This window comes from Oryzias melastigma, linkage group LG14 (genome assembly GCF_002922805.2).
Source record: "Oryzias melastigma strain HK-1 linkage group LG14, ASM292280v2, whole genome shotgun sequence".
Taxonomy (NCBI): Eukaryota; Metazoa; Chordata; class Actinopteri; order Beloniformes; family Adrianichthyidae; genus Oryzias; species Oryzias melastigma.
The window spans coordinates 6,305,490-6,332,691 of NC_050525.1; the positions used below are offsets into that span (position 1 = coordinate 6,305,490).

Sequence of the window (27,202 nt, forward strand, 5' to 3'; positions counted from 1 at the left end):
AAGGTTGTGATTTTACCGCTTGAAAACAAATGTTAGAACAGTGTCTCAAAAATCAAAATGACTGGTGTTTGGAGCTTCTCGAATCTGTTAAACACAACTCAGGCGTCTGTGACCGAGGCTTTTGTTGCATAACTCCCTTTCCATTCATCTCCATTCATTATGGATGTTTACTCCTGACCCACTGTGCGCCTATGTCTCTCGCCCTCTCTCTCCCTGCGTGCAGTGAAGTGAGGGGGAGATGGAGAGAAGGGAGAAACATTAACGCCGGAGGAGATGGAGGGAGGAGATGGAGGGCTGAGAGTATTTATAGGTGGAGGGATGAGGAGGTAGAGCGACTGTGAGGAAGAGCGGGAGGGAGGCAGAGGTACAAAGAAGGAGGATCCCCCACACAGGAAGAAGAAAAGGAGACAAAGAAGAGGAGCACGTGAGGAGGAAAGCATGCTGAGGAGGAAGAGGAGCGTGTCGTTCGGGGGCTTCGGCTGGTGAGTGCATTTGTTTCCTCTCCTCGTCTCTTCCCCACACTTTTGAGCTCATTTCCATCCGGAGCTGACCTGAAGTGACATCACAGTGACATCACAGCTGCAGACCCCCCCTCGGTGAATATAAGCTGAACCAGAGAGTCCTGCTCTGAAGACCACTTTGGTTGGTGAGCAGCTTGTGAGTTAACAGGATTTTGCACCGATGTTCAGCTGCTGCAGTTAATAAACAACTTTCCAGAGCACAGACGGTTCCTTTGCAGGTTCTGGTTCTTCATCTCTTTACCTTCAGAACATCATCTTTATCTGGAATCTTAGGGTGTATTCAGACTGGACACATTTGGTTTGCTTAAAGTGAACCAGAGTTCTGATAATCCAGAACAAATTTTCAGTCTAAATACACTCTAGAGAACCCTGGTCAAGAACCAGGACCCACTCCCTGATCCAGGGGCGTCAAACTCAATCGCACAGGGGGCCAAAATCCAAAACACAACATAGGTCGCGGGCCGAACAGGATAAACACTGTAAAACTATATTTTTGAAATTGTAACTTTTTAACATAATGATGAAGTAGATGTATAACATTACCCGAGATAATGTTAGCATGAATGCTGTAAGCTGAATTTGACTGCTGAAGATGCTAGTGCTGATAGCTGAATAGTTTTTCCTCACTCCGAATACACTCCATGCTCGAAGCACAACAAGTTGACCAAAACAGCCATGCATTATGGGATTTAAACAGTAGTGAAGTAATGATGACACAGCAACTCATTGAAAGTTGTTGGATTAACTTTTAACGTGATACACATCGATTCTTACTCTGTTTTCATGACAAACTACATGTCATAAGAACTTATTAGCATACCTTCTTAGTTTTTCCCTCAGTATGCCTCCACTGTACCAAAGCAGCAGTAAAGTGTGTGGTACCTGACGCTGATACAAATGTTCAAAATTGGTCAGCAAAATATAAAGTTTGAATAAGTGAACCATCTTGACAAGGATTGGAAGGGGCTGGACTTCAATTAGTCTCTCTTGTTGCTTTGCCCCGCCCTTCTAAATAGTGACCAATGATTGAAGAAATATTTTGTGGTTGTCGGTATCTGAAAACTGACCAAAAACAAGCTTCAGGACTCAATCTGGGCAAATTAGGAGGTTCAGAACCTCTTCCACACGGTCTCCCCTAAACTCCTTCACCTTTTCAGCTGTTTCAACCATTCTGGTCTGAAAAGGTTCAGCATGAGGATCCAGTTTGCTCTTTTGAATGGTAAAGCTCATTTGTTTTTGTTTTTTTGGCTCCTCTCTTCAGTAATCAGAAAGTCATGCAATTTGCACATATGGTGTAGCTTCAGAGATCTGCAATTACCTTGGAACCTGCACCCCCAATTGTTGTTGCTTTAAATCACAGCAGCGCTCTTCTCTAACCAGACCAAACCCCGCTTGGCTCCTGATATTAGGAGTGTCTAGAAGTTTTGAAACTTCAATGATCATTCCAACTTTTAATAATGCTCTTCACTACAAATAGTTTGTCACCCTGATGTTTGTTGAATGATCCACATGCCAGCTAAACCACTCTGTGGGACTGAATTTGTGTTGTTACTTTATTTTAAATCATTTAGCCTGTTTACTATGGTTCTGTTCTTTAGAAGATGTCCTTTTGATATGTAGCATTTAAGGCAAAACTGCTTTTACAGTTTGGCTTCCAAACTTTCTCAGGAAATGGATTTAGATGAATTCCTGTGCAGCTCCTCTTTGTACAGAGGAGGAAACTGAGACAAAGAGTCCAGTTCTGAGGAGATGTGAGGCTAAAGGGGAAGAACCTGCAGTAGATGGAAGGGAGTGTTAAGCAACTTGACTTAAATTTACTGAAACTTGATTGAAAATTAAGATTCAAACTCCAAATTGTGGTAAATCAGGAGCAAAGAAAAGTAGAGTTCGGAAATGCGTTTATTGTAATGTAGAGAATACGCCGGGATCTGGATCGGAGCTATATAGCTCCCCTAGTTTTTTGTTACACAGCTAATGTTAGGTTATGGGATGTGAGGGGCTGTAAAGTAACAGGAGAGAGTATAAACCCAGGGGTCTGCAACCTGCAGCTCCAGATCCACAAGTGTCTCTTTTGTCTCTCCATGGTGGCTCCTTTGTCAAACATAAAATAAGTCATGGAGACTGCTGATCCAGACATGTTGACCGTCTGAGTCAGTAGCTCCTGATAATAACTGTCTAACCAAAACTACCTAAAGAAAACAAATAAACAAAGCCTGAAAACTAAGACTACCAAGATCCAACCCCAAACTAAAATAACTAAACCCAGCAGTGTAAGACTGCTGAGGACAAAGAGGAGAAAAAGAACAAAGTAAATAAAATGGCATTTTTTTTAAAGTAAGGATTACTTGATTAGCATTTAAATTCAAAAATTGATGCTGAGGTGCACATGTGGGTTTTTACATGTTGACATTCGTTTGCTCAACTCTACCTCCAGAATTAACAGATCTTCTATTCAAAGCAAAACTTTGGTAAAAAGTTTGATCCTTTACGAGTTAAAAGCACATAATATTGTGCTGCACAACATTGGTTACGAGCTGCATTGACATGGTCCTCTGTGGCACATATATTTTATTTTGAAAATAAGTTTAAAAAAAAAAAAACATTTGAGCGATTCTACGTTGTCTTTATAAATTTGCTTTTATTTTTATCAAAAAAAAAAATAGACAATAGGTTGCCGACCCCTGGTGAAAACAAACTGGTGACAGGAAATGGGGGCGGGGTTGCTCTTCATCATGCTAGCGGGAGAGAGTGTAAACAGAAGGATGATGGGAAGGAGGGGTTGGCTTACTCTGCACCAACACTCCCGCCCACAACTCAGAAGTGAATTTCTAATGAACTCCTGCCGTTCTGCAGAAACTATGTCCTAGAAAACAATACTTTTTATTTATTTATTTATCTTATACACACATTTTTGGTCCAAAATTTACAATCATAATTCGAAGACCACGGGGAACAATTTAAAAATAGATCAAAAGATAACCAGGGTGGGACTTTAAGTAGAAAATCCTTTCTGTAGTTTTGTTTCATGACAAAGTTTTTGCTGAAGGAGGCCTGTTCATGAGGTTCTGTCTGGACTCCTGATTGGATCACTGATTTCTGGATGTCAAAGAAACCAGGAAGTTGGGGGGGCAGCCTTCATTCAACCAGCCTGTCCACCGCCTTCTGCGCTCCACTGTATCCTCAAGTGACCTCCTTTTTCCTTTCCTGGGCTGACACGTCTCTTTATTTCCCTACAATCAACTCCTCTCCTCCAACATGCTCACATAGATCGTTTTGTTTCGTTCCGGGTTCTATTCTGTAGTTTTCTCTTTATTTCACTGCCTGTTTAACATCATTTTACATCTAAATCCAGGTTTCCTTTCTGTTCCCTCCCCATTTCTTCTGGTTTAGACTGAATCAGAGTTTCTCTTTGAGTCTACATGAACCTGCGCTTCAGCTCCTCCTCATCTCCTCCCTGGTGCTGCTTCCCGGCGTTTCCTCTGCGCTCAGACAGAGTCGACTAATAGAGCTGCAGATTTAATAATGCAGGAGCAGCTCGAGGGGTAGGGGGGGTAGGGGGGGTGCAGGTTCAGTTAGGCTTAATCCCTCCACTTGTCAAATCTCGGTCCTCCTTCAGTTGCTCCTTTGAAAGGAAAACATAAATAAAATCTTCAGTCAGCTGATGTGAAGCTCCTTCAATTTTACTGCAGGAAATCATTTGATGGGGGGTGGGGGTGTTGTGCTGCTGAAGCAAGCAATTGACACACAGACTTGTTATTACCAGCTTCCAGTCATGTGACGTGCATTGACCCAGAGGGCACAGTGGCCATTCAAGATGGCGGCTCACGCTGCTCTTTCTGCCTCTGAACCAGTTTTCAGTCACATCTCAAAGTGATGCGTTTTCCAGCTGCTGCTCCAGGCTCTTCAGAGCTGGACCTCAGTGATGTTTGCATGCACCTGATGGAGAAGCCCCCCCTACCTTACAGCACCCAGATTATCAAAGCATCAAAGTAAGAACAGTTTCTTATTAAAACTGAACAACACTGTAATCTGAAAGAGGAAGAATCTCTTTCAGTCTAATAGAAGCTGCGCTTACATGAACACAAGTAATCAGAATAAACACCTGATCAGAATAAAAGTGTAAACATGGGATTCAGAATACTCTGACCCGATTAAAATATCCTTCCGATCGAATTAGGTGGATTGTACAGATTTTGGTGCATGTAAACTATTCATTCCAATCGTGTGTCATTACTGCACTGGATTTTACGCCATGGCGCTCCAGAAGAGACTTCGGAGCACAAACCAGACTGATCGGCTGCAGCCGGACTTATAGCTGTATGTTGCAAGCAGGGGAGGGTGCTTTGTTACGGTAAGACGGCTTTTGAAAGCGGAAATATCACTCCACGCTTCGAAAAGTCCACGAATCATGAATTTGTGCAACCACTCAAAATAAAGGCTGATATTCCCACATATTTATGTGCAGCCAAGATGCAAATTGATGCATGGATTTTGAGGGCATCCAAGGCCAAGAAAAAAAATACTAACCACACAGATTTAGAAAACACTTAAAAATATTAATAAAAGCACGCTCAGATCATCTTGCTCAAAGTTGGAGCTTTGATTGTTACAACAGAATTTGCCATTTTTTCTTTTACAGTTGCTTACAGTATTTTAGATAGTTCTGCACATGTCAAAATGATCAATTCCGACAGAAAGTGTGAAGTATGTAAACACTTGTTACCATCAGATTAAGTTTTTAAAGGGCCTATGTATACAGTCTTATTCTATTCCGATCAAGGACATTTTGCACATGTAACCACTCCTTGTGTCAGGAACTGGTGGAGACCAGGCTTAGTAATTAAATTTCAACATTCAATAAATTAACCAGAACAAGCTAAAAAAAAAAACACATGGAGCAACAAAGAGAGGACAAAACAGCAAATGATCTGACAAGAGAAACTGGAAAAGCAGATGCTTAAATACACTGAGAGTAATTGACAGAAATGAAAACAGCTGTGGATGATTAACATGAACATGGAGTGACTGATCGGAGTACAGCTCAAAACATGACCAAGAACACAACTGAAAAACCAGAGTATGGGGCAAAGACAGACGAGAAGAAGTGGTGTTTACCAGGTTGAGGATAGGGCACAGTAATTTAAATAAAACCATGAAATTAATGGGGAAACATGAAACTGGAGAGTGTGAAGACTGTCAGACTGTGGAATCAGTGAAGCATGTGTTGATGGACTGTAGAAAGTATGTATGGGAAAGAAAAATTATGGTTGAGGAGTTCAAGAGGAAGGGGATACAGATTAAGGATATGAGGGACATATTATCCAGGAAGGGTGATGACAGAAGGCCACTATGGAAATTTCTGAAAGACACGGGGCTATCTAGAAGAGTTTAATTGGAGACCTGAAGGTGGCAGCAATGCAACAATGTTGGATGCCGGCTGCCATTAAACCCCAGAGAGAGAGAGAGAGAGAGAGAACTGAAAAACCAAAGAAAAGCACAGAATCCTCAAAAGGAGAGTTAATGTTTATGCTAGTTATTAAAGTCCCTCACTGATCATATTTTGATCTATATTAAAAGTGTTCTCAGTGGAATTGGTTATGTTTTTGCTGTTTAAAGCAAAAGCATAAATAAATAAAAACTGTCATTTTCTAGGGCGGAACAGCAGGGGTTTACTTGAAATTCCTCTGTGAGTTGTAGATGGGATCAAGCAACCCCCACCACTTGTTTATAGGCCCTCACACCCCCATTATATCATTAGTGGTGCAACAACAATGGTGATCAATATCAGAGCTATCCAGTCGTACAGTTTTGATCCAGATTCCAGCTCAGACAAGGAAACAAAGACGTTCATGGATCTTTTTGTCCATGGATGCATCAGAATGGGGCAGAGCAGGGAGCTGGAGGCCCACACAGTTCTTTTTCAAATGATAATTTTTTTCTTTTTTTAAAAAAAAATACTATGATGGGGTTGTTTCTTCTCCATTGCTATCAAGGCCCAGTCCCACTATCTTTCACGACCATATCACGGCTGGAGCACGGAAAAAAATGTCACCCCCGGGGTACAGACGCTGTTAGCAGTGGACTGGTAGTGCAACGGGCGATATACGTCCACGGAATCGACGCGCATACACGCGGTACAAAATTTGACCGCCGTTACACACGGAAATAATTTTTGAACTACACAAAAATTGAGAGCACGGGTGACTGTGTGTGGTACAGCGGTACCGTCGTGCATTGGCTGTGAAACGGCGGTGCAACAGGAGTTTCAGTGCGAGATCGGACCGTGGAGCGGACGCAGGCACACACGCTTGGACGCCGAAATTCCACACTTGTGCATGGATGCAGCACGGCCGTTTCCCCGGCCAGTCTGCGCTTGTATCGCCGCTTACAGCGACTGTCTACTGGCTGATTGAGGGAGGACACGCTTACACGTGATTAGGGAGTGCTCTGGCAGAGGACTGGCAGAGGAATGGACTCCGGTGTCTGTATCACTGCAATTCCGAAAGCATGCATGAAGATGGTGCGTCTAAGCACGTGTGATAGATTTTCCAACTTTTTTACCCTTTATACGCCCGTCAAATCCTGTGGGACCAGGCCTTAAAGTTAGCCTGTTTAAGTACGTGTGGCAGATTTTCAAAAATTTTTACCAGTTATATTCCTGTCAAATCCTGGGGGACCGGGCCTTTGGAACACAAACACCTTGGATATAACACTCAACAGGCACGACTCTGAAACATAACAGTGGCCAGTACATCCCTATCTCCAAACAAACCTACTTCGGCACAGGCTGTGTCTGTAACCTGAGCTCCTCATCCTATGTTACAGCTCACACTAGGAAGTGCTGACTCGACACAAGGTTACTACTGCCCCTCCACATCTGTTTTAGAAACGGGCTCCGGGCTTGTACCTCTTCTGTCCAGGGGAGGGGCAGGTAGGGGGATGACACTCCGCAGCAGCAATGGACGATTTCTTTTGGACATCGGCTGCTCTCTTATCTGGTACAGGGTTGACTTGGACTGCTGGCTCCAGAAAGCGAGGTGTGTTCCCACCTATCCCTGTAGAGCTAGTGAAGTGTGACCTGCAGACTGAAGGGTCTGGATCTTCGGGGCCTGATCAATGGTCTTATCAGTGGGGAGAGCAGGTGGTAGAGTGCTGTACCTTTGTGCTGAGGTACTGTTTGTACTCTTCTTCTTCCTACAAGCCTTCTGTCCGCATTTCTCACTTTAAACTGAAGTGTTAGAAAGGAAGGCTATCCGATAGTCGAGCTGTTCATTGTTTGGCAGACTGCCGGGTGAGAGCTGGAGTGGTCCTGGTTGAGGGTGGCAGGCTGGTTTGAGTCTCCAGTGTCTTGGGCAAAGGCCCTTAGAATCCCCTTTGCTCCAGGGAGATAAAGGACGGTGGGTAAGCACTGAGGTCCTGCATGGTACCACTTCATAGACTGACTGCCTCCAAGACTAAAAGCCTTCCTTCATCAGCCTGTATTTCTCGCAAAGCAACAGGTGTGTCGTCTCATCAACAGGTTAGTCCGGTGTGGGGTGTCTCGCCAGTGAGCTGTCGGGTGGTAGCGGCAGAACGGGTGCAGATGCCTCCCTGGGAGGGTCAGGCTGAACCTGTTCAGATCGATGGGAAGTTTGGGTCATTGGTCTTTGTGCTGGAAAGGGATTAAGGGGGTCAGGTATAGTGGGAACTGGTCCAGGAACCATTACTAGTGGGCAGCCAGCCGGCACACTTCCCTGTTGCTCAGCATCTGACGCATCCTTACCTCGATCTCTCTCCATCTCTGAAACTACGCACATGGCCTCCTCAGTTTCTGAGTCTGCAAGCCCATCATCTGTCCAGAGCACTGCTCCCTTCTGTCCCTCCATTAGACTCGCCACCACTGGCACCATCTCCCTCTGCATCTTCTTCCCCTCCTGGTTGTACTCCAGCCCCACCACTGTCAGATGAGAGGCCACGAGAAGTGTGGGTGCTGGTGGTACACCCAGGCAATCACGTCAATGGATGTTATTACCGAACCGGCTGCTTCGGCCAAAGTGATTCTCCAACGCTACACATTTAGAGACATTTGTTTAGAAATACATTAATAATCTACCATATGTTTTGAATATATTTATATTAATCTGATGCAGTTCACATGCTGTGAAACAATGAGATTGTTAATTGCAAAAAGTGTAACATAGCCATCCTATGCGAAATTCCGTTAGATGTTAGCATCAAGCTAGCTGATTTTAGCTTTAAGTGCTATATCGATCTATATTTTTAGGAATCGATTATTTATCTGTTAAGCTTAAATTGATTCAAATCAATTAACCAATTTATCCAACCCAGCCCTTGTGTCTATCACTTCAATACAACTGCCTCCCTATTCGAAAAATAAGTGAAGCCAAATGAAAAATTCAGAGTTTTTCACAATATCCCTTAATCATTATAAGTATAGTGTAGTTTGGATAAAGCACAATATTGCTTTAATGAGGAGGAAATTGACTATTTTTCGTAGCATCAATACATAAAATTTCCTTTGAAAAAAAAATGATGACATTTAGATCTAGTGACTCATTTGTAAACAAGTCAGTTTAATGTTAACGAGAAAATGCATTGAGTGAAAACAGGCAGCAAAAGAGAAGAGAGGAGAGGAGGAAACATCAACATTCACCATAAAAGCCCGGATGGACGATGACTCTGAGAAAATTCAACCCCCATAGGTCATAAATAACACACTCACACACTCAAAGAGATCACATGACTGCCGAGATGGCCGCCAGCCTGAAAACACAGCGTCATGTTTTCAGCTTCAGCAGAAAGGCTCTCAGCTCAAAGGCTCTCTGGTTTGTGTGTCTTTCCAGCAGATCCACCTGCAGCAGCTGCGTCTGAGTGGCTGCAACCAAACAAAGATCTAACACCATCAATCTAATCCATCCAGAAAATGGTTCTGAACTTTCTCTTTTTAATATTTGACAGTTTTCCTCATATGCTCTGTAAGAGGTTAACACCTATGAATCCTCCATGTTATCTGATGACCAGCCTTTGTTAAAGTACAGCAAAGATCTCATTGGACCATCACACAGACTATATAAAAAGAGGTTTTGAATTTGAGCTTTAGAACGTACTCTTGAATAACAAGATGCTTGAGATCTGATGTTTTCTGACAGTTGTAATGACAGGATCTCAGATTTTAGCAGTGTAAAAATGCCACCTATACCTAATTAACTGCTAACAGGCTGTCAGAAAGCTTTATGTGACCATATTAAACATGATATCATATTTTAGTCTTTTTCCGAACAAATAAGTGACTGGACAACAACCCTGACCACAAGAATTTGTGTTCGTAGACTTTAGTGAAAATTGCGTTTTTAACATGATCTTGCAGCATTTTTCTGATAATGAAGGACATATATAGAAAAACATAAGATTTCTACTGCATTTCTTTATTCCAATCATTGTGAATCAGGAGAAGATGAAAAAAAAACATTTGAGGGAGAGAATTAATTCTCTAAATTCTTCACTATGTTGGACTTAGTCCGATTTCTGCTTATTGCTGGCGTGGCTCGTTCCGTCACATCAAGTCCACCACTGATTGGATATGATTGTACTGATCCTAGGACAAATTACACAGCCTTGGACTTAACACAGATTGAAAAATGTGCAGAGCAGCCTAACACCTACCCTGTCAAAAAGGTGAAGGGTCTGGTGATACAAACTCGCACCTACCGACCCATCCATGTCTACACGTCTAGTGAAAGTCACTCATACCATCTCCTATTGTGGCATGCACTCTCACATCTCAACTCAACTCTACTCAGCTTTATTTATATAGCACTTTCACAAAGCAGGCAGCTAAAACAAAGTGCTGAACACCAAAAACATAAAGACAACAACAATAAGACAAGAAAAAAAAAGAAGATGAGATAATAAATACAACACTAAAAGCAGTAAAATAACAGTACAAACAGTAGTAGAAGTCTCATGTTGCGTTAAAAGCCAGGGCATAAAAATTAGTCTTCAGACGGGTTTCAAAAATGAGCAGAGACAGTGCTTCTCTGATAAACAATGGCAAAGAATTCCACAACCTGGGGCCAGCATCAGCAAAGACCCTGTCCCTTCTGAGCTTACGCCTCTTGGTGTCTCCAGAAGGAGATGATCAGCTGATCTGAGGCACAAGGCCAGCGAATAAGGAGAAAGCAGCTCAGAGAGGTAGAGCGGGAAAAGACCGTGTAAAGACTTAAAAACAAAACACTAGGGCTTCTGTTTTGTTTTCATTAGGGCTGCCACAAACGATTATTTCAATAGTCGACTAATCTCCGACTATTTTTTTCGATTAGTCGACTAATCGGTTCGTGCGGCGACTGGATGTAAAACACTTATCTTAACCATAATTTTCTTTAAACTTGAGGTTTTTAAGCTATATTCTAACTAAAATAAAGACAATAGTTGATTAATCTTTTAATGAATCATACAGTTTTTCTCCTTCATTTGTTTCTGGCATTAAAACAAGACTTGAATCAAACGAGGTAATCTGAATCAACTACAGAAAACTTATTAAAACCCTGCAATTCTTTTTTTAAAGCTTTAAAACATATATTTAATAAAACATGTACAAAGTATTTCAAAAGCTATTTGCAGATATAAACATACTCAAAATATTTGCTGACTGAGGCCCATTTATTAAAGCAAAACACTAATAACATCTTTGAACTCAAGATATTCCTATATATATATATATATAACCTGAGGATGCCCATAGAAACAAAGAAAATAAATGAAAAGGGGAAATGTATATTTTTAAAAAGGGAGAATAGCAGGAGATGTTAGAATGTACAACATTACTTTCATTCTTTCACCACCTACATCCACTGCACATGCGCAGAACGATACTTCATATTTTCAGTTTGGGGGAGAACCCATAAATCTGTGTTACTTCTTTAATGTTGTGGTTGTTTTGCTGTTTGTTGTCGTTTTTGTGACTTTAAGTTACATTTAATTGTAGCTTAATGCAGAGAATGTAATGCTACACTTGTAAACTTAGCTCTGGACTTTTAGGTGAGCTCCTTCCCTTCTGGGACTCGTAGTTTTAAATCGTTCCCTAACTCTGCAGCAGATCTGTACCGACACACAGCCTCTCTGTCTGCGCGGTGAATGTTTCATAATCCGCTCTTTGAACCGAACAACGTTATCGCGGAGCGGAATATGAATGAAGCCTTGGACGAGCGGTTCACGTCCAGTATAACTTCATAACCCGAGCCGCCCTCGCGGCGTTTGGTTCAAAGAGCGTGGATTATAAAACGTTCACTATGCAGACAGAAGCGCCGTAGACACGGATCTGCTGCAGATCTTCTGGTTCATCTCCAAACAGCGCAGTAATGACAGCCGCGGCAGAGCTAGCTGTGTTAGCGCCGATGTTAGCTTAGCTAGACGAAGCTCTCTGTTCAACGTGATCAAACTCAGTCTCAACATGCTTCATCTTCAGGTGATCATTTGTCGCCATAGTGCTCTCATGGAACACAAGTTCTGCTTTAGAAATCACATTTGACACTCTTTCCTCTTTTATTTTCCTTATGTTTCCCACATTTTCGAGCTAGCGTGTTGTTATGAGCCTACCGAGAACTTCCTGTTACGTCACTGCTGACCAGATTAGCACCACTGCACATGTGTGACAAAGACAAAGGCAGACCGGCATTAGAACGCGCGAACAGTAGTTTTAAGATCAAAACAAGGAGAAAAAAACAAAAAACGACGCTTCGACGACCAAATTATTCGTCGACTATTTTAATAGTCAAATAGTCGTCGATTAGTCGAATAATCGTGGCAGCCCTAGTTTTCATTAAAGCTCAAGAAACTTAGGGCCAACCAGTCCTTAATATCAGAGAGACATGATAAAAGTAGGTTAGCAGAAAAACTGTCCATCTTCTTCAATGGCAGATAGATCTGACTATCATCAGCATATAGTTGAAAGGAAACACCGTGCCTTCTCAGAATGGACTCCAATGGAAGCAGATATAGGGGAAACAGAAGTGGCCCTCAAACAGAACTTTGTGGGACTCCAAAAGACCCCCCAGCTGTTCTAGATTTAAAACCATCAAGATTAACACACAGTCCGTCCTGTTAAATATGACCTAAACCAATCTAGAGCAGTACCTAGAATCCTCACCAGGTTCTGAAGTCTAGATATTAGGATATAGCGGTCCACTGTGTCAACCCTGCTGATAGGTCTAGCAGAACCTGAGCCACATGATCTCCAGCATCAGTAGCCTGGAGGATGTCATTTACTGTCCCTCAGTAACGCTGATTCTGTACTGTGGCGGGCTCTAAAACCGGACTGGAAAACTTCAAAGATGTTATGAAGGCTCAAAAATTCCTCCAACTGACGGGCTTGAGTTCCTGTGACGTGTGCTCCCAGATGATGAAATCAACAGGTTCTAGAACATTCAAGCTTGCCCATGGGCAAATGGGGTGCAGTTTGATGGTAAGCTGTTCTTCCCACACCAGATCGCGGTGAAGTAACTGACAGGGAGATGTCAGGACCAAGCTCTTGGTGTTGCTCTGCTAAAGTTGGCGTCATTTGCGTTCCAAGGAGAAGTCGCAACTGTGAAACTCGCTCGGATAATTGTTGACTTGCATCCAGTGGTCCCATATATTACTGAGGCTCTGTCCATATCAGAGATTCTGTTGACCTGGCACAACTTCCAGCATTATGCAGACGACAGAAATATTTCAGACATCATCTGTCGGTGGCTTGGACATATCCCACGCCAGGTTGTGCATCTGAGAGTCATTTTGGTCCAAGGTGCCGGTTCAAGAATGACATTCCTGAACGTGATTGCCCCTGCGTACCACCAACACCCGCACTTCCCGTGGCCTCTCATCCAACGGATGGACTGCAGACAGATGAACGGCAGACTGAAAAATGCGATAATCCCAATGCGAATGGTTGGGAAAAACCCATACGTCGCATTCCATCGAGGAGTGGCAGAAGTCAGGGCGACACGCTATCAGGACTTTGCAGCCTTTTGCGGATGCCTGCTAACTGCAATTGGGATAAGTCTCTTGAGAACTACCGGGGGTTTGTAGATGACCACCCCATGTCCACATTTGGTAATAGCTGATAGAAGCGTATGTAGAGGCTATTGCCCATTACAGCTTCAACCTGGACGTCCCGCTGACTGAAGCAGAGCTGAGAGAATACCATGGGATGCTGCAGTTGAAGCAGTGTATCCGGCAAACGCAAGGGTGGCATACCAGATGGAAGGATTCCCTGAAAATCGTGACACCCTGCAGAGAAGACGGGAGGCTCATGCAAACAAAGCAGACCCCCCTAACGACGATCCACAAGACGGGCTTCATCTACCTGGGCCTCCACCACTACCACCTGGAACTGGCCCCTAAGGTCCTCCGCTGGGAGGGAACAATGGCCCACCTGACGGAGGTGATGAAAACAACAATGGAGAAGCACCTCCACCTGGTGGGGCTGGACGACAAGAAGGAGGGGAAGTAGATGCAGAGAGAGGTGGTGCCAGTGGTGACGAGTCCTCCGGCGAGACAGAAGGGAGCAGTGCCCGGGACTCCAATGACGCTACCGGGTATGAGACGGATGATGGGCTTGCGGACTTCGAGCCTGACGAGGCCGCGTGCATAGTCCCAGAGATCAAGAGAGATGAAGGTGAGGATGCGTCAGATGCTGAGCAACAGGAAATTGTCCCTTTCATCCCAATACAAAGTTTGAGACCAATGACCCAAACTTCCCAACAGCTCACTGGCGAGACACCCCCCACCGGACTAACCTGTCGATGAGACCACACATGTGTTGCTTCGCGAGAAATACAGGCTGATGGAGGACGGCCTTTAGTCTTTAGTTTAGGAGTGGTACCGTGATCCATCTCTGCAGGACCTCAGTGCCTACCCACCTTCCTTTACCTCCGCGGAGCAAAGGGGATTCTCGAAAGAATCGAAAAAAAAATCTGCATCGAATTGATCCAGGCTTTTGCGAATGGAATCGTTTCAGGAAATTACTATCGATACCCACCCCAACTCTTGTCTGTCCTCTTCAGAGCTAGTTTTAGACAATTGTGTCCCCAAATAAGCAAATATTGGAACTGGATGATTGTTCTGGTCGGTCTGGTCTGCTTCAGTCTATGATTTTCTCCTGAGTGTGTGAAAAACAAAACAAACCTGATGGGGAGGAGTTTTTTTTTGTTTTTTTTTAGAAATACTGCCCATTTCAGGCGAATATATAGAACTGTGAGACTTGAGGCTTCCTGAGGGTTTTTGGAATGCAATCATGAAAGTGTGGAGATCTGTAAAATGTAATGTTTTTCTCTTTAAATTATTTTATTTACACTGTTAGCTGATATGCATCACTGTCTTTTGTGCTTGGATTTATTCACAACATATTTATGTTTATTTTGATCTTGCTTTTGTGTTCATTGTGCACATGTGAGGGCTGTGCAGGTAAAAGACAGCGAGCCAGCCTTGTAGATGACCTCTGCTGCTTTGTGTGGTTTTATGAGGTTTCCGTCTTCCTGTAGAAGTGGGCATGAGCGCTTTGGTGCTGCAGCTCTTTAATAAAAAGGTGTTTTATTATCCCTCCCTCAGTCACACACACTGTGTTGCTCAGGTTAATGGAGAATGCAGCTGTAAATCTGCAGTAATGCTCTTGCATTTATCAGCGTGTGCTAACGCCGCGCCCTCTCTCTGTCTCTGCAGGATTGATAAGTCTACGGTCAGCTCTCTCAGAGCTCGGTGAGTAACCAGCAATACTAATACATCATCACGCTGCCAAATATGAACTCCTGTTGTCCTGGAGGGGGCGGTAAAGGCAAACTGTTTTTCTTTTGACTTGTGTTTTTAGCACATATAAGACTTTGGTAGTTACCTTTATTAAACAGCAATCAGAAAGCGGATGCTTTGCATCAGGTTTGAGCTCTCAGGGCTCATTTTCATCTGCAAGCCCTTTGACAAAAATGTACATTTAAAAGAAATAGCAGAGGGAAAAAGAAGTTATCACATGGGTTTTTACAGATGTGCAGAAAAATTTAATCAACCCTATTATTTTGTTTCTGTAAAAGAAGTCAATAATTGCACAAGATGTTAATATCTCTGTGTTTTATACATATTTGTGTTGGACCAGAATAATTAAATTACAGGCGAAGTTTGCTCATTTATTGTTTTTAACCTGATCATTCTTCCTTTGGGGAAAAACAGGGGACTTTCTCTTTTGTTCAAAATATGCTTCTGAAGTAATGAAGGAAAGGTTTCATCATCCATCTTAAAAGGAGAAATTGAAATGTTTATTGTACTTTTGCCTCAAACCATTATGACAACCAACACTTTTTTTTTCTAACATACCACGTTCCTCCAGCATGTTAAATAATGAACATTTCTGTCTTGTCTGTGTCATCAGCATAGATCATCAGATGTAGATCTTAAGAGATTAAAAATATGAAACAAACTAATATTTCTTGAAGCACGCAATTAATCGATTAATCATCGCGTATTAACGTGTTAATGTTCACAGCCCTATTATATATATATATATATATATATATATATATATATATATATATATATATATATATATATATATATATATATATATACTGGAAACACCTCAGAAAGTGGTAGAGAATGAGAGCAAAGATTGTGTGGGACTTCCAGATACAGACAGGAGTCACATAAAAAAAATCAAACACAAATGGTTCTGATTGTATCCGCTAGTCATGAACTCTCATCATCAAATTCATGCTAAAACAAAGTCATCATTCATTTTTAAGAATTTTAAATGAGAACAGGAATCACATTTGGTTAAAAATGTTCAATAGCTATTAAGATATTAAAGCTTAAGTCACTAAGTCACGTGAATAATTATCACATGTATAACGAGAAAACAGTCATTTTTTTCCTAGTTTATATTTGCTCTATTTTCACTGGTTTATTAAAGCTACTTCACAGAAGTTTTCAATTTAAATTTGTATTGATAAAAGAGGGTTAATGAAACATAAATATGGGACAACACATATCTTTTTATTCAGTTTGCTTATGTTTTAAATGTGTTACAAAACTATCAGATTGGGACTCGGTATCTTCAAATACACAACATCAAATGATTCGGAATCGGATCGGGCCCCCCCCCCCAAAAAAAAAATACCTGATCGGGACATCCCTAATTGTAGTGGTAAATAAAGAACAGAGGAAAGCATTTGTGATGGATGTGGCAGTACCAAGCGATGGTAACATCAAGAAGAAGTAACAGAAGAAGTAACATGAGAAACTGGAGAAATACCAGGGATTCAGAAAGGAACTGGAGAAAGCTTGGAGGGTGAAAGTGACAGTGGTGCCCGTGGTAATTGGAGCACTCGGGATTGTTCCCTCTAAGATGGAGGAGTGGCTTCAACAGATCCCTGGAAAGACCTCAGACATCTCAATCCAGAGAAGTGCAGTGCTAGGAACAGCTAAGATACTGCGAAGGACTCTCGAGTTCCCAGGCCTTCAGTAGAGGACCCGAGCTTGGAGAACAAACCACCCGCGGAGGGTGAGAGGGAAGTTTTTTAAATGTATATATACATGTGTGTATGTATATCATATGTGTGTGTGTATATATACAGTGGTGGACAAAAGTGTTGGTACTTGGTACCCCTCAGTTAAAGAAGGACAAACCCACAATTCTCACTGAAATCACTTGAAACTTACAAAAGTAATAACAAATAAAAGAAAATTGAAAATGAAACAATCAAAATCAGCCATCACTTTTGAATTGTTGATTAACATAATTATTTAAAAAAAACAAACTAATGAAACAGGCCTGGACAAAAATGATGGTACCTCAATAAAAGATTGAAAACTATCTGACCAGAGTGACATGATAACTCAGGTGTGTCCTTTAATTGACATCACAGGTGTTTTACTTATTGTTACTTTTGTAAGTTTTGAGTGATTTCAGTGAGAATTGTGGGTTTGTCCTTCTTTAACTGAGGGGTACCAACAATTTTGTCCACCACTGTATGTATATATATATATATATATATAAGTGTACATATACACACATATATATACACACAGACACATATATACAGTATATATATATATATATATTATGACTGTGAAAGTTGACGCGTTAACGCACGAGATTAATAATTATTTACGCCCTCAGGCGTTCTGCCGTGCAGCTGTGAGATCATCGTAATAAAATTCCATCTAAAAGAAGCTTTAAACTGTTTTTTTTATGATTGAGAATTTCTCGAATGAAAGAGATAATATGGTATTTAGTTTTTATGTAAAAGCGATCTTCCATTTTAATAAATAAGGTGGAGAACGAACGTCAATATGACGACTGCAGTTCAGAACAGCAGAGGTGGAATGGGGGGAGTCAATGTTGCGCTTGCTTTTAGCGTATAGCATAGGGTATAAGTATTGGCTTGAGGGGTGGTTTTCCACTTCATAGTTTCCTATGAAGGCACGTAGAGTCCTGTTGATGTTGTACAGCTCCTCGCATTCACTTCACCATGTGTATGACATTGAGTCATAGGCTTGTAATCAATCCAGGCTGTGCACAGGTTGGTGTTTCAATCTAAAGTCAATGGTACAGAAGTCACCTGTGGTTCTGCAGCACGATTTGAGTCGGAGCCACAGTTTCTTTTTCAAAGCAGTAAAGTGAATGTTCTATTGCATTCAGTAATGTGTAGTAACCAATTCTAACGAAACTAAAAATATTAACTCCTTGGCAGAGAACCAATTTGAGCTAGACAAAGACAGAATTTAACAGTAGCATCATATGAACTCGATGCAGAAGATTGAGCATCTTATGAACTTGATGCATAGGGGAACAGAATGAAATAATAAACACTATTTTCTTAGATCGGTGAAGTGGTGATCCATCTTTTGTCACCAAAGTCAGCAAGTACTCCCTGGCCCTTGACAAAAATTCTTTCCTCTCCATCTAATTCCAAAGGAGCTTTGAATCCCTTGGCACAAGGATTGTATCTATTCATTGTGTCAAAAAGCCTGTCAATGATCTAAAAAAGTGGCATCTAAATCATTATTACTACCACTGTCATCAATTCTGCTGTTGCCTCAGTCTTCAAACAGAGAATGCCCAAGATCCCTCATTGTGCAGAGAGCCACTGAGAAGGAGCGACACAGTGTTTGTCCAGCCAGGGACATCCTCATCTTGTGGTTCTCAAAGTAGAAATGTTTGTCTGTAATTTTATTGGCAGCATGCAGTTTTGGGGGTTTTTTTTGCTCAGCATTGATATGATTGATGTACCTCCAACAGATCTGTCCAGTGGCTGTTGAAACGGGACTGTACACCTGAAGAAAATGAATCCCTAAATGCTCAAACAAATACAAACAGCACAATGTTGAACAATAACTGTGCAAATGAACAGACAACATTTAGACTTTACTTTTAGCAGCTGAGACATAACTTGTCCAAATAGGTCTATGACAATAATCATTTACAGCCTATTATGTACCAACTTCAGCATGTGGCATGCGTCCATCATTACAAAAACTTTCTCACCAGTCACTGGATGCGGAAAACTGGTTTGAAGGGGATCTCGTGGATTTCCCTTCAGCTCACACCCAAGTTGTTGCACGTGGGGATGTTGGAGGCAGGCCCATCCATTGTGACACATATCATTCAAATGCGTCGTGCTTGCAGTTCCTCCGAAGCATGACTGAGAAGCATCCTTTGCTTGTCTGGTGATACAGACCTTGTCAGGTAGTATCAATGGGAGCCTTCTAATTTCCTTGTAGGCAAACCACCATGAAGACAAGAGCCTCAGAAGCAACATTAGTGTCATTGTTTCAAATTTATTAGAATCTTTTGTCAACAAAATAAATATGTCATATTTCTTTTGGTAATGAATCAAAGCTGCTGAAATTGTATTTTTAAGTCAGTGAGGTGGGATGGCCATGAGAGATATCTTCTAACAGTATTATTTGTTTTATTTCTACAGTAGCATTCTTGTGTCCGTTATAATCTAAGTCATTTTTATGGAATATATGATTTAAAAAGTCTCAGTTGGTCTTTATAACCGGGTGAACACCAGCACTATATATAGCTAACGTTAGCTGACTTTCTCCGGTGTACATAACAGTACAGTAATATTATAGCCTGTTCACAAAATGCAACCAATAAAATGTTCAAACTTACTTGTGAAAAGTAATCCCCTAAACCCTAGTTTCAATAGTCCGCCGATTTGAGCAGGAATACGCCACACAACGCTCAGGCATCTTGTATTTTTCTTGGCGACTGGATTACCGGTCCAATATGGCGGCCGCAATTCCTGTGCCCCAGCAGCCAAAGCGGCATCTACTCTTTATTATATCTATGGTGGGAATCACCTGTTCTTCCGTCTGTTCTTCTGTTCCTGCACTCCTCCATTTGCAAAGAAAAGTTCCACAACCAACTTTTGTCGTGATACACGCCGCCAGACTGCTTTTATCACTCAAGGTAATCAAGAGAATCTGGTTGATTTTCAAAATAAAAGATTTCTGGGTATAATTTATTAGTTGTTCTGAGGCCCGATGGCAACTGATCCACGGACTGCCATCTAGTCGGGACCACTGCTCTACACTGTTTGCATTCAGTTCAGGAAAATCTCTTGATTAACAAGCTGGGTTTATGGGTTTGGTGTAGTCTTGATCCACAGCAGGCTGTGATCTATGCTTGTGTCTCCGGGGAAGGTCACTGCAGTATTCCACTCACATCCTTCTAGCAGTTTTCCTCTGAATCACACTCTGTCATTCATCCATCAGAGACATCCCAGCCTGAGAAATCTTTGACAACCTTCTTCTTGGCCGTGAGGCTGCATCAAGGGGCGGCTTCGTGGCCCTGCGTTTGCAAAGGTGGTTGTTTCAGGTCATGGGGAAAAAGGATGGTGGAAAATATGGATGCCCCAATCCAATCACATGATCGGAAATCAGACCTGATCACGTGGCTGACGACTCGATCAAAAATTGGATGTTGTCTCCCGATCATTATTGGATATTTAATTTATTCTTATCATGATCAGCGCTTTACAGTTTAAGCCTATTATTCCAGATAAATACTCTACTGGAAGTCTGTATATTAGGGACGGATCACCACAATTCAATGCAGTGTTTGAGGAGGAGGCACACAAAACCAGTTCAGCTGAGCTAAGCTAAGCTAGCAAGATATTCACAGATTTGGATTTTCAGAATCAGTAACTCTTAAAAAATGTCTAAAACTGGGAGCAATTGCCTCTATTGGATTGTCTTAATGCAAACAACAACCTTCAGGGGCATTCTAACAGAAAAAAGATCAGATTTTTGTTTGTTTTTACTGAGAGCGGTGCTTTCCCGCAGCATCTCACTGCGGATGGCAGTGAGATGCTGCGGGAAACGGGGATTTCACCCCTCAAAACCCAATCCTTTTTTTTATTATTTTGACAGAGCCCCAGTTAAGCAGATTACTGTGGTGTAAAACCCCAAATGTCACATCCACACGTGTTGATGCAAAGTATTAAGAAGTTGAAAAAATATCATAATGTTAAAAAAAAAAAAAAAAGAAACAAAACTAATAAATGGTTACATAATATGACCTGGTCTAGAAATACACATCATATCCATACTACAACAATTCAGAAAGAAAATCATCATTAATTTGTAGGAATCTTTAAAAAAAAAAAGAATCACATCTGATCAAAAATGTTCAATAGTTCTAAAGATATTAAAGCCACAGTCACCAAACTTTCCCACGAATAATTATCACATTTTACTAGTTAGTACTATTTTTAACTTGATTGTTAAAGCTACTTCAGGGGCTCTCTTTGAGGGTTAAATGAGAAGAGAGGGTTGATGAAAGATAAATAAAAAAAAAACAGGGTCTGTTTATTAAACTTCTTCATTTTTTAAAAGTTTACAAAAGTGTTGGATCGGCACACAAAAATCAAAGGACTTGGAATCGGATGAAGCCAAAAAAAACCCCAGCTCTTTTGAAAATGTCAGCTCATTTGAGAGAAATTGGTCAGACAATTTGAGGAGATTTGTGCAGGTTTGACTCTTTCCCATTTGCTCAGCATCAGGGGTTGGATAAGGGGGGTTGGCATCACAAGGGGGCTATGGCAGCAGCCCACTGCTTTCTCTGGGAGGATGATGTGGGAAACAAAATTGAGAGAATCCCATCTGTATAAACTGACAAGTTGTCTTTAACATGTTGGTTTACACCGACTGAAGGCCAGCTGACAGTGAAACATCAATACAGAAATTCAGATGCTGAGGTTCTGGTCCGGTCTTCCTCACAGTGAACTCTTGGACCAGATAAACCAGATAACTGCAGGCGCAGTCTGGTCCTCCTCCATCCTGTCCTGCATCAGTCTCCCGTTTTCCCTCCATCTGCCGCTCTCTCTGAGCGATTAAGGCGCTGTAATCCTGATGGTCTCTGACGCTGCAGCAGGGAGGAGCTGGACTGGGGATAGTGGGGGGTGGAGGAAGCAGCTCAGTTAGATTTCAGTGAGATGCTGAAAAAGCGGGAGCAGCGTGGAGATGCCACACGAGCAGTGGTGAGTGTCTTCAGTCCACTTCTGTGTGGGTTTTTCATCGTTTTCTGTCTCAGACGAGGCTTTTAGGTGACATCTAATCTCAGAGATGATGCATTCAGGTGATCAGTGAAAGCGGGAATCATTCACTGATCTGATACACAAATGTTGGTCCACACAGTTTGGATGTATGTTATCTTTGGACTAAAAAGTTTGACGTTTTAGAGTCATTAAGACAGCTGCATTAAGGATTAAAAAAATGATAAATTTCTGCAGATCTGCTCAGTGCTCCGCTCCTGTCAGGAAGACAGTGGCATGTCAGCTGAATAGATCGTCTCTCCATATAATGAGACCAGTGTGTGTGTGTGAGTTTGCACGTGTGTTTAGTGTGAGCCTCAAAAATCAGGAAAACAGGTTTGTGATGGTGTGTATTTGGGTCATTGTCCTGGGAAATGCAACTTGAGTGATGATTTTCACAGCAACAGCAGCATGAACTCACTAATAAAGGGGGGAATGTGCAGGGTGAACTATGCACTGTGGGCATTTGCACAATAGATCTGTGCACGGGGGAATGTGTGCATGGTGAACCTGTACAATGGATTTTTGCAGGTTGATTGTGAGCACAGTGAATATGTGCGCTATAGGTCTGTGTGCACGAATGTGTGCAGGGGAGAGCGAGCGAAAAGTTTCCCTGCGGTGGAAGTGTGTTAGCAATAAGTCTGTGCACAGTGAGCATGTGGACAGTTTGTGCATAGCAAGCATGTGCATGGTTACGTGTGCACGGTAAGTGTGCATTGTGAATTTGTATGTGGCGAAAATGTGCACAGTAAGTTTGAGAATGCTGAGCATGTACATGGTAAGTTTGTGCATGATGAGCGTGTGCACGGTAAACATGTGCATGGTGAATGTAGCGGTGAATGTAGTAAGCATGTGCATGGAATGTGTGTCTGTGGTGAGCATATGAGTGGTGAGCGTGCACACAGTGAGCCTGTGAAGGTAAATGTGTGCACAGTGAGCGTGTGCGTGGTGAGCGCGTGCATGACTAAAGGGCAGACGAGGCATCTTGTAGAAGACGCCGGCGGCTCCCTCACTTCTGTTCACGATGTTGTTGTCTTGGATCTTCCTGTTTTACACCGATGTTTACAGCAGTGACTCATGTTCCTCTCCACAAATATAATGCCCCCCCCTCTCCTAAAAATGGCATGTGGAGGATGATGCGTGGTGGTGGCGGTGTGTGTGTGTGTGTGTGTGGGGCGGGGGGGTATTTATTTCACAGAACCAATGAGCCTGGAGCTGTCAGCGTGAAACCAGCCTGAACAGAAGTTGCTACAGGGGTTCCAGCAGCGCCCCCGCAGGCAGAAGGGTTCATTACAGCTATAACTGGATTTAGGGACCATTCAAACATTTTTTGTTAGAGAAAATATAAAAACAGGACAAATTGAAGATTAATATCCTCCAAACAAGCTCTTTCCTGGTGCTATGCGGCTGCAGGCTCCAGAAGAGCTGTATGGGAGCAACAAATGACTGAGCAGCAAGAAGATGTTCTTCATTAATGACCAAGTAGAACATCAGTGGAGATCCACAACACCTGCAATAGTCTCTTTGTGTCAGGGACTAGTCCAAGGGTGCGCAAACTTTTTGACTTTTGGGCCAAAAAGGGTTCTGAAATTTGATAGAATGGCTTGACCAGGAGCAGATATGTTAAGTTGCTCATTAAGGTGCTTTCACACCAAACGCGATCCCCGTTGCATGCCCCGCCCCTCTTTTGCCGCGCAGCAAATTCACTACTCACTGCCTGTCAAAGAATGTGTTCCTGACGCTGCAGCCGCATGTGGGAGGAGCTACCAGCTTTCTCTTCGCATATATCAATTAGAATTAATGGGAGACACATACGATGTCGAGGAATCAAGTTTATCTATTGTGAAGAGTTCAACAAAAACATCAGTGATCATGTCTCCATGTTTGGGTTTATATGATTATTATTAAAAGATTTTCCCGGTACAGAAAGCTGGCTGTGTCTGTATGACAGCTGCTTCTGCTGTGTTTCTGCGTCTCTGTGGCTGAGCTTGAAGGCTCACAGTGGGGAAAATAATTTTTGAGACCTTTTTCCTTTTTTGTAATGTCTACATGAGACCCGAGCTGGCAGCCTCCGCAGTGTCTCTCTCTCTTCTTCTCACGTCACATGCCCAAAGCTGAGTTCCTGATTGGCTGATGCGAGGCAGCAACCTGTCAAACCTCAGGTATTTACATTTTGGCTGTGTCGCCCAATTCGCGCCTTGTTGCTCAAACTGAGCTGCTGGCAGACCTTCACGGCGCACCGGTCGCTCAAATCATGCCACGGGGCTTCAATTCGCCTCAGAGCGTGCATGTACCATAGATTGATCATTGGAGCTGGCCGCCTCTGCAGCACAAATCGCATGTCAGAAAAACGACATGAATGCAGAATCCTTTTCTAAATCCCCCCAAAAAAGTAAATTTATTTATAGACTCCAGAATAACAAGGGACATAAAACACTATCAATATAATTTATTCCAGTTTGGCGGGCCAGATTTAATAGTTTAAAGGGTTACCAAACCCTAAAGCAAATTTTTTTGTCTGTTGATCTCTATAAATAGGGCTTTAATAGTGCTGTCTGTTGGTCATTTCTAAATTTTTGACAAATTAAAATAAACTTGTTTGATTCTTGAAAATATAGTCAAAACTGTCTGTGTGCTGCCCTCTACAGGTTGAAATAAAGTACTACAGTTGAATTTTGTGATTGGTCGAACCATGTAAGTTTCAGAAGTCCCACCTCATGATCTGCAGCTCCAGTAAGGGTAACAATCCTGCCCCCAAGTCCCACCCTTCTGACTGAACTTTTTAATTTGGGCTGTGGGTGGAGTCAACCTCCAACTTCCCTGTTTGGTCATCCCAACGGGCCGCACTTTGCCCCCGGGCCGTAGGTTGCCCTCCCCTGGACTAGTCTGTGGTCTTCTGGTCCTAAGAGGACTCAATTTCACTCTTGGACACGATCGCATCAGTAGCTACCTTTCCATTAACTATAAAATAGTGCAAATTGGATTTGCAATAATGAATTTGCTTAATGGAAACACCGCAATTTTTAAGGAAGTGGTTTTTGGGGCATAATCTACATATTTTGCAAAGCTGCTATCGAATTAACCCTTTAATGTTGTCCTCGTTTTCTGTATACACCCTGTGTCCTCCAGGTCAAAATGACCCGTCTTCACTAAACCCTCAATATAAGCAACTTAATTAAATTTGAAACACCAAATTTGATCTTGCTTGAAGAAACAACTTGTCATTGACCACAAAATGTGTTAATACCTGAGTTTATAGCTTAAGAAAAAAAAAAAGCAAAAATGAGTTTTGAATTCATTTTTTTCATCTCAATGACTTAGTTTATTTCATTTTTTTTCACCAGCCAACAATTTGAGACAATGTACAATACAAAAATATGAAAAGTAACATAACCCATTCAATTAATTAGCACATGTAGGGCAGTATGCAAGTGCAAGGTTGATCAGGAGCTGCTGCACTCTGAATAACTGCTGATGAGGCTTCTGTGCGGGGGACATGCTTCCTTTGTTGAATGAGTGGAGTTACAAGTGCCTTTCCTAGCTGCTCCAGGAACACCCTCCTCTTGTTCTGCTTCATCCATCCAGGTCAGGTTGATCTCTCTCCAAATCACAAAGGCATTGTAGGAGGAAACATTAATGATGTTGTGGAAGATGACCAGGGGCCAGCAGGCGGTCATCCTCCTGCAGCTGGTCATCAAATCGTAGCAGTCTTGAGTAGGTGTGAAACAGTTTGAGTGGCATTGTGGCTCGGAAAATTGGTCTTTGTGACCCCATAGCTGCAGCCTCGCCTCGGGACCTGTATACACCTGCTAAGATTAGCAGTCCTCAGTAGGCCTGCAGGTCAGTCTCATCCATCTTTTTCCAGCTGTCTCCATATTTGCGAACACCCTGCCGATTTGTCATCTCCAGGATTTTTTTTTCTATTGCTGGTGTGATAAACAGGTAGAATGTAGAGACAATGTCACAGGCATGAGAAACGGCGTACCTTGTGGGTCCTGGGGTCATCTTCATGATGTTTTGTTCTGCATGCCTGTCATGTTGGTCATATTCTGCTGAGGACCATGTTATTTTGCCAATTGAAAGGAAAGTCTCTCTTTCAGCTTCAGGGTTCTCTTCTTCTTCTGAAGATTATTCATCATGCTCTGGGTTGTATCCCTCCTCATCTTCTTCTTCTGATACATCCTCCACTCCCTCTTCTGAATCAGAGTCATCTTGTTGGACATCTGAAAAAACCAACTCTAGAGCCTCTTCGACAGTATAACGCACACTCATGACCTTATCACAGAGAGAATTTGGGGTCCTGGCATCGGCAGCACCTTTATAATGTATCTGCAGTCTGTGAGAACGCCACCTGGTTTGTCTTGTTTACGTTTACTACTAATTGATCTGAGACACAACTAAAACACTGTAACATTCTGTGGTGTGTGAATAACTCTGTGACCTTGATTTCAACTCTATCTGCCTCACGGGTCATTTTGACCCGAAGACCATCTTTGTACCTTTTTTGTACAGCTTACATGGAAATGTGAATAAAAGCAACATTTCACTTTTTCCACTGTTGGGGCCAACCTAGGAAAAGTCATACAATTTCAAGTAAAAAAAATATCGTTTAGGGGACTTCTTTGGGGTTTTTAATGCAGTGGCGGGTCATTTTGACCCAAAGACAACAGGAGGGGTTTAACACCGGAGCTCAAGTGTTTATGGTCTTTGGTTTACTATAACTTTTCAACCATTAATGTGAACAATGTAATTCCAGCAGATTCTGTAGGAGAAAATCGGCTCATGCTTTTCTTCTACCGAGTATGCTGGAATAGTGGGTGAAAAGTTACAGTATGTTAAAGATTTTGTGTTTAAGCGTCACCAGCAACGCCTCAGGTCTTATAGGGTTAAATGCGTTTCTTGGTAGTGTTTTGCCTGAGCGCTGCACAGTGGGCATCAAGAGCTCCCACAGCGTCACAGCTCATCAAAAGCTGAGCGTGTCATGCAGAATTGATGCTCCTCTGTAAAATCACCAACCACCATTTCCCAAAATCTCTCGATCCGTAGCCACTCCCACTTAGCTTGCTGCTCCCCGGCCTGAATAAGACGCTGACGTCTCCTTTGATAGATGAG

General features: G+C 42.3%; 1 protein-coding gene across 5 annotated transcripts in view; it reads left to right on the forward strand.

Moving 5' to 3' along the window:
- Nucleotides 1–206: 206 nt before the first annotated feature.
- The window catches only part of LOC112138660 (rap1 GTPase-activating protein 2), a 63,522-nt gene continuing 36,526 nt past the window's right edge, over nt 207–27,202 (forward strand). The window contains exons 1-2 of one of the 5 annotated variants that reach the window (XR_002917825.2): nt 207–482; nt 15,219–15,254. Coding sequence is in view for 1 of the 5 variants with exons in the window: in XM_024261261.2 (XP_024117029.1) it covers nt 439–482; nt 15,219–15,254 (80 nt within the window). In the remaining 4 variants the exon portion in view is untranslated. Of the gene's footprint in view, nt 483–15,218; nt 15,255–21,897; nt 22,037–24,208; nt 24,253–27,202 lie in introns of those variants that run through there. The other 4 variants (XM_024261261.2, XR_002917826.2, XR_002917827.2 and 1 more) reach the window with 4 other exon arrangements.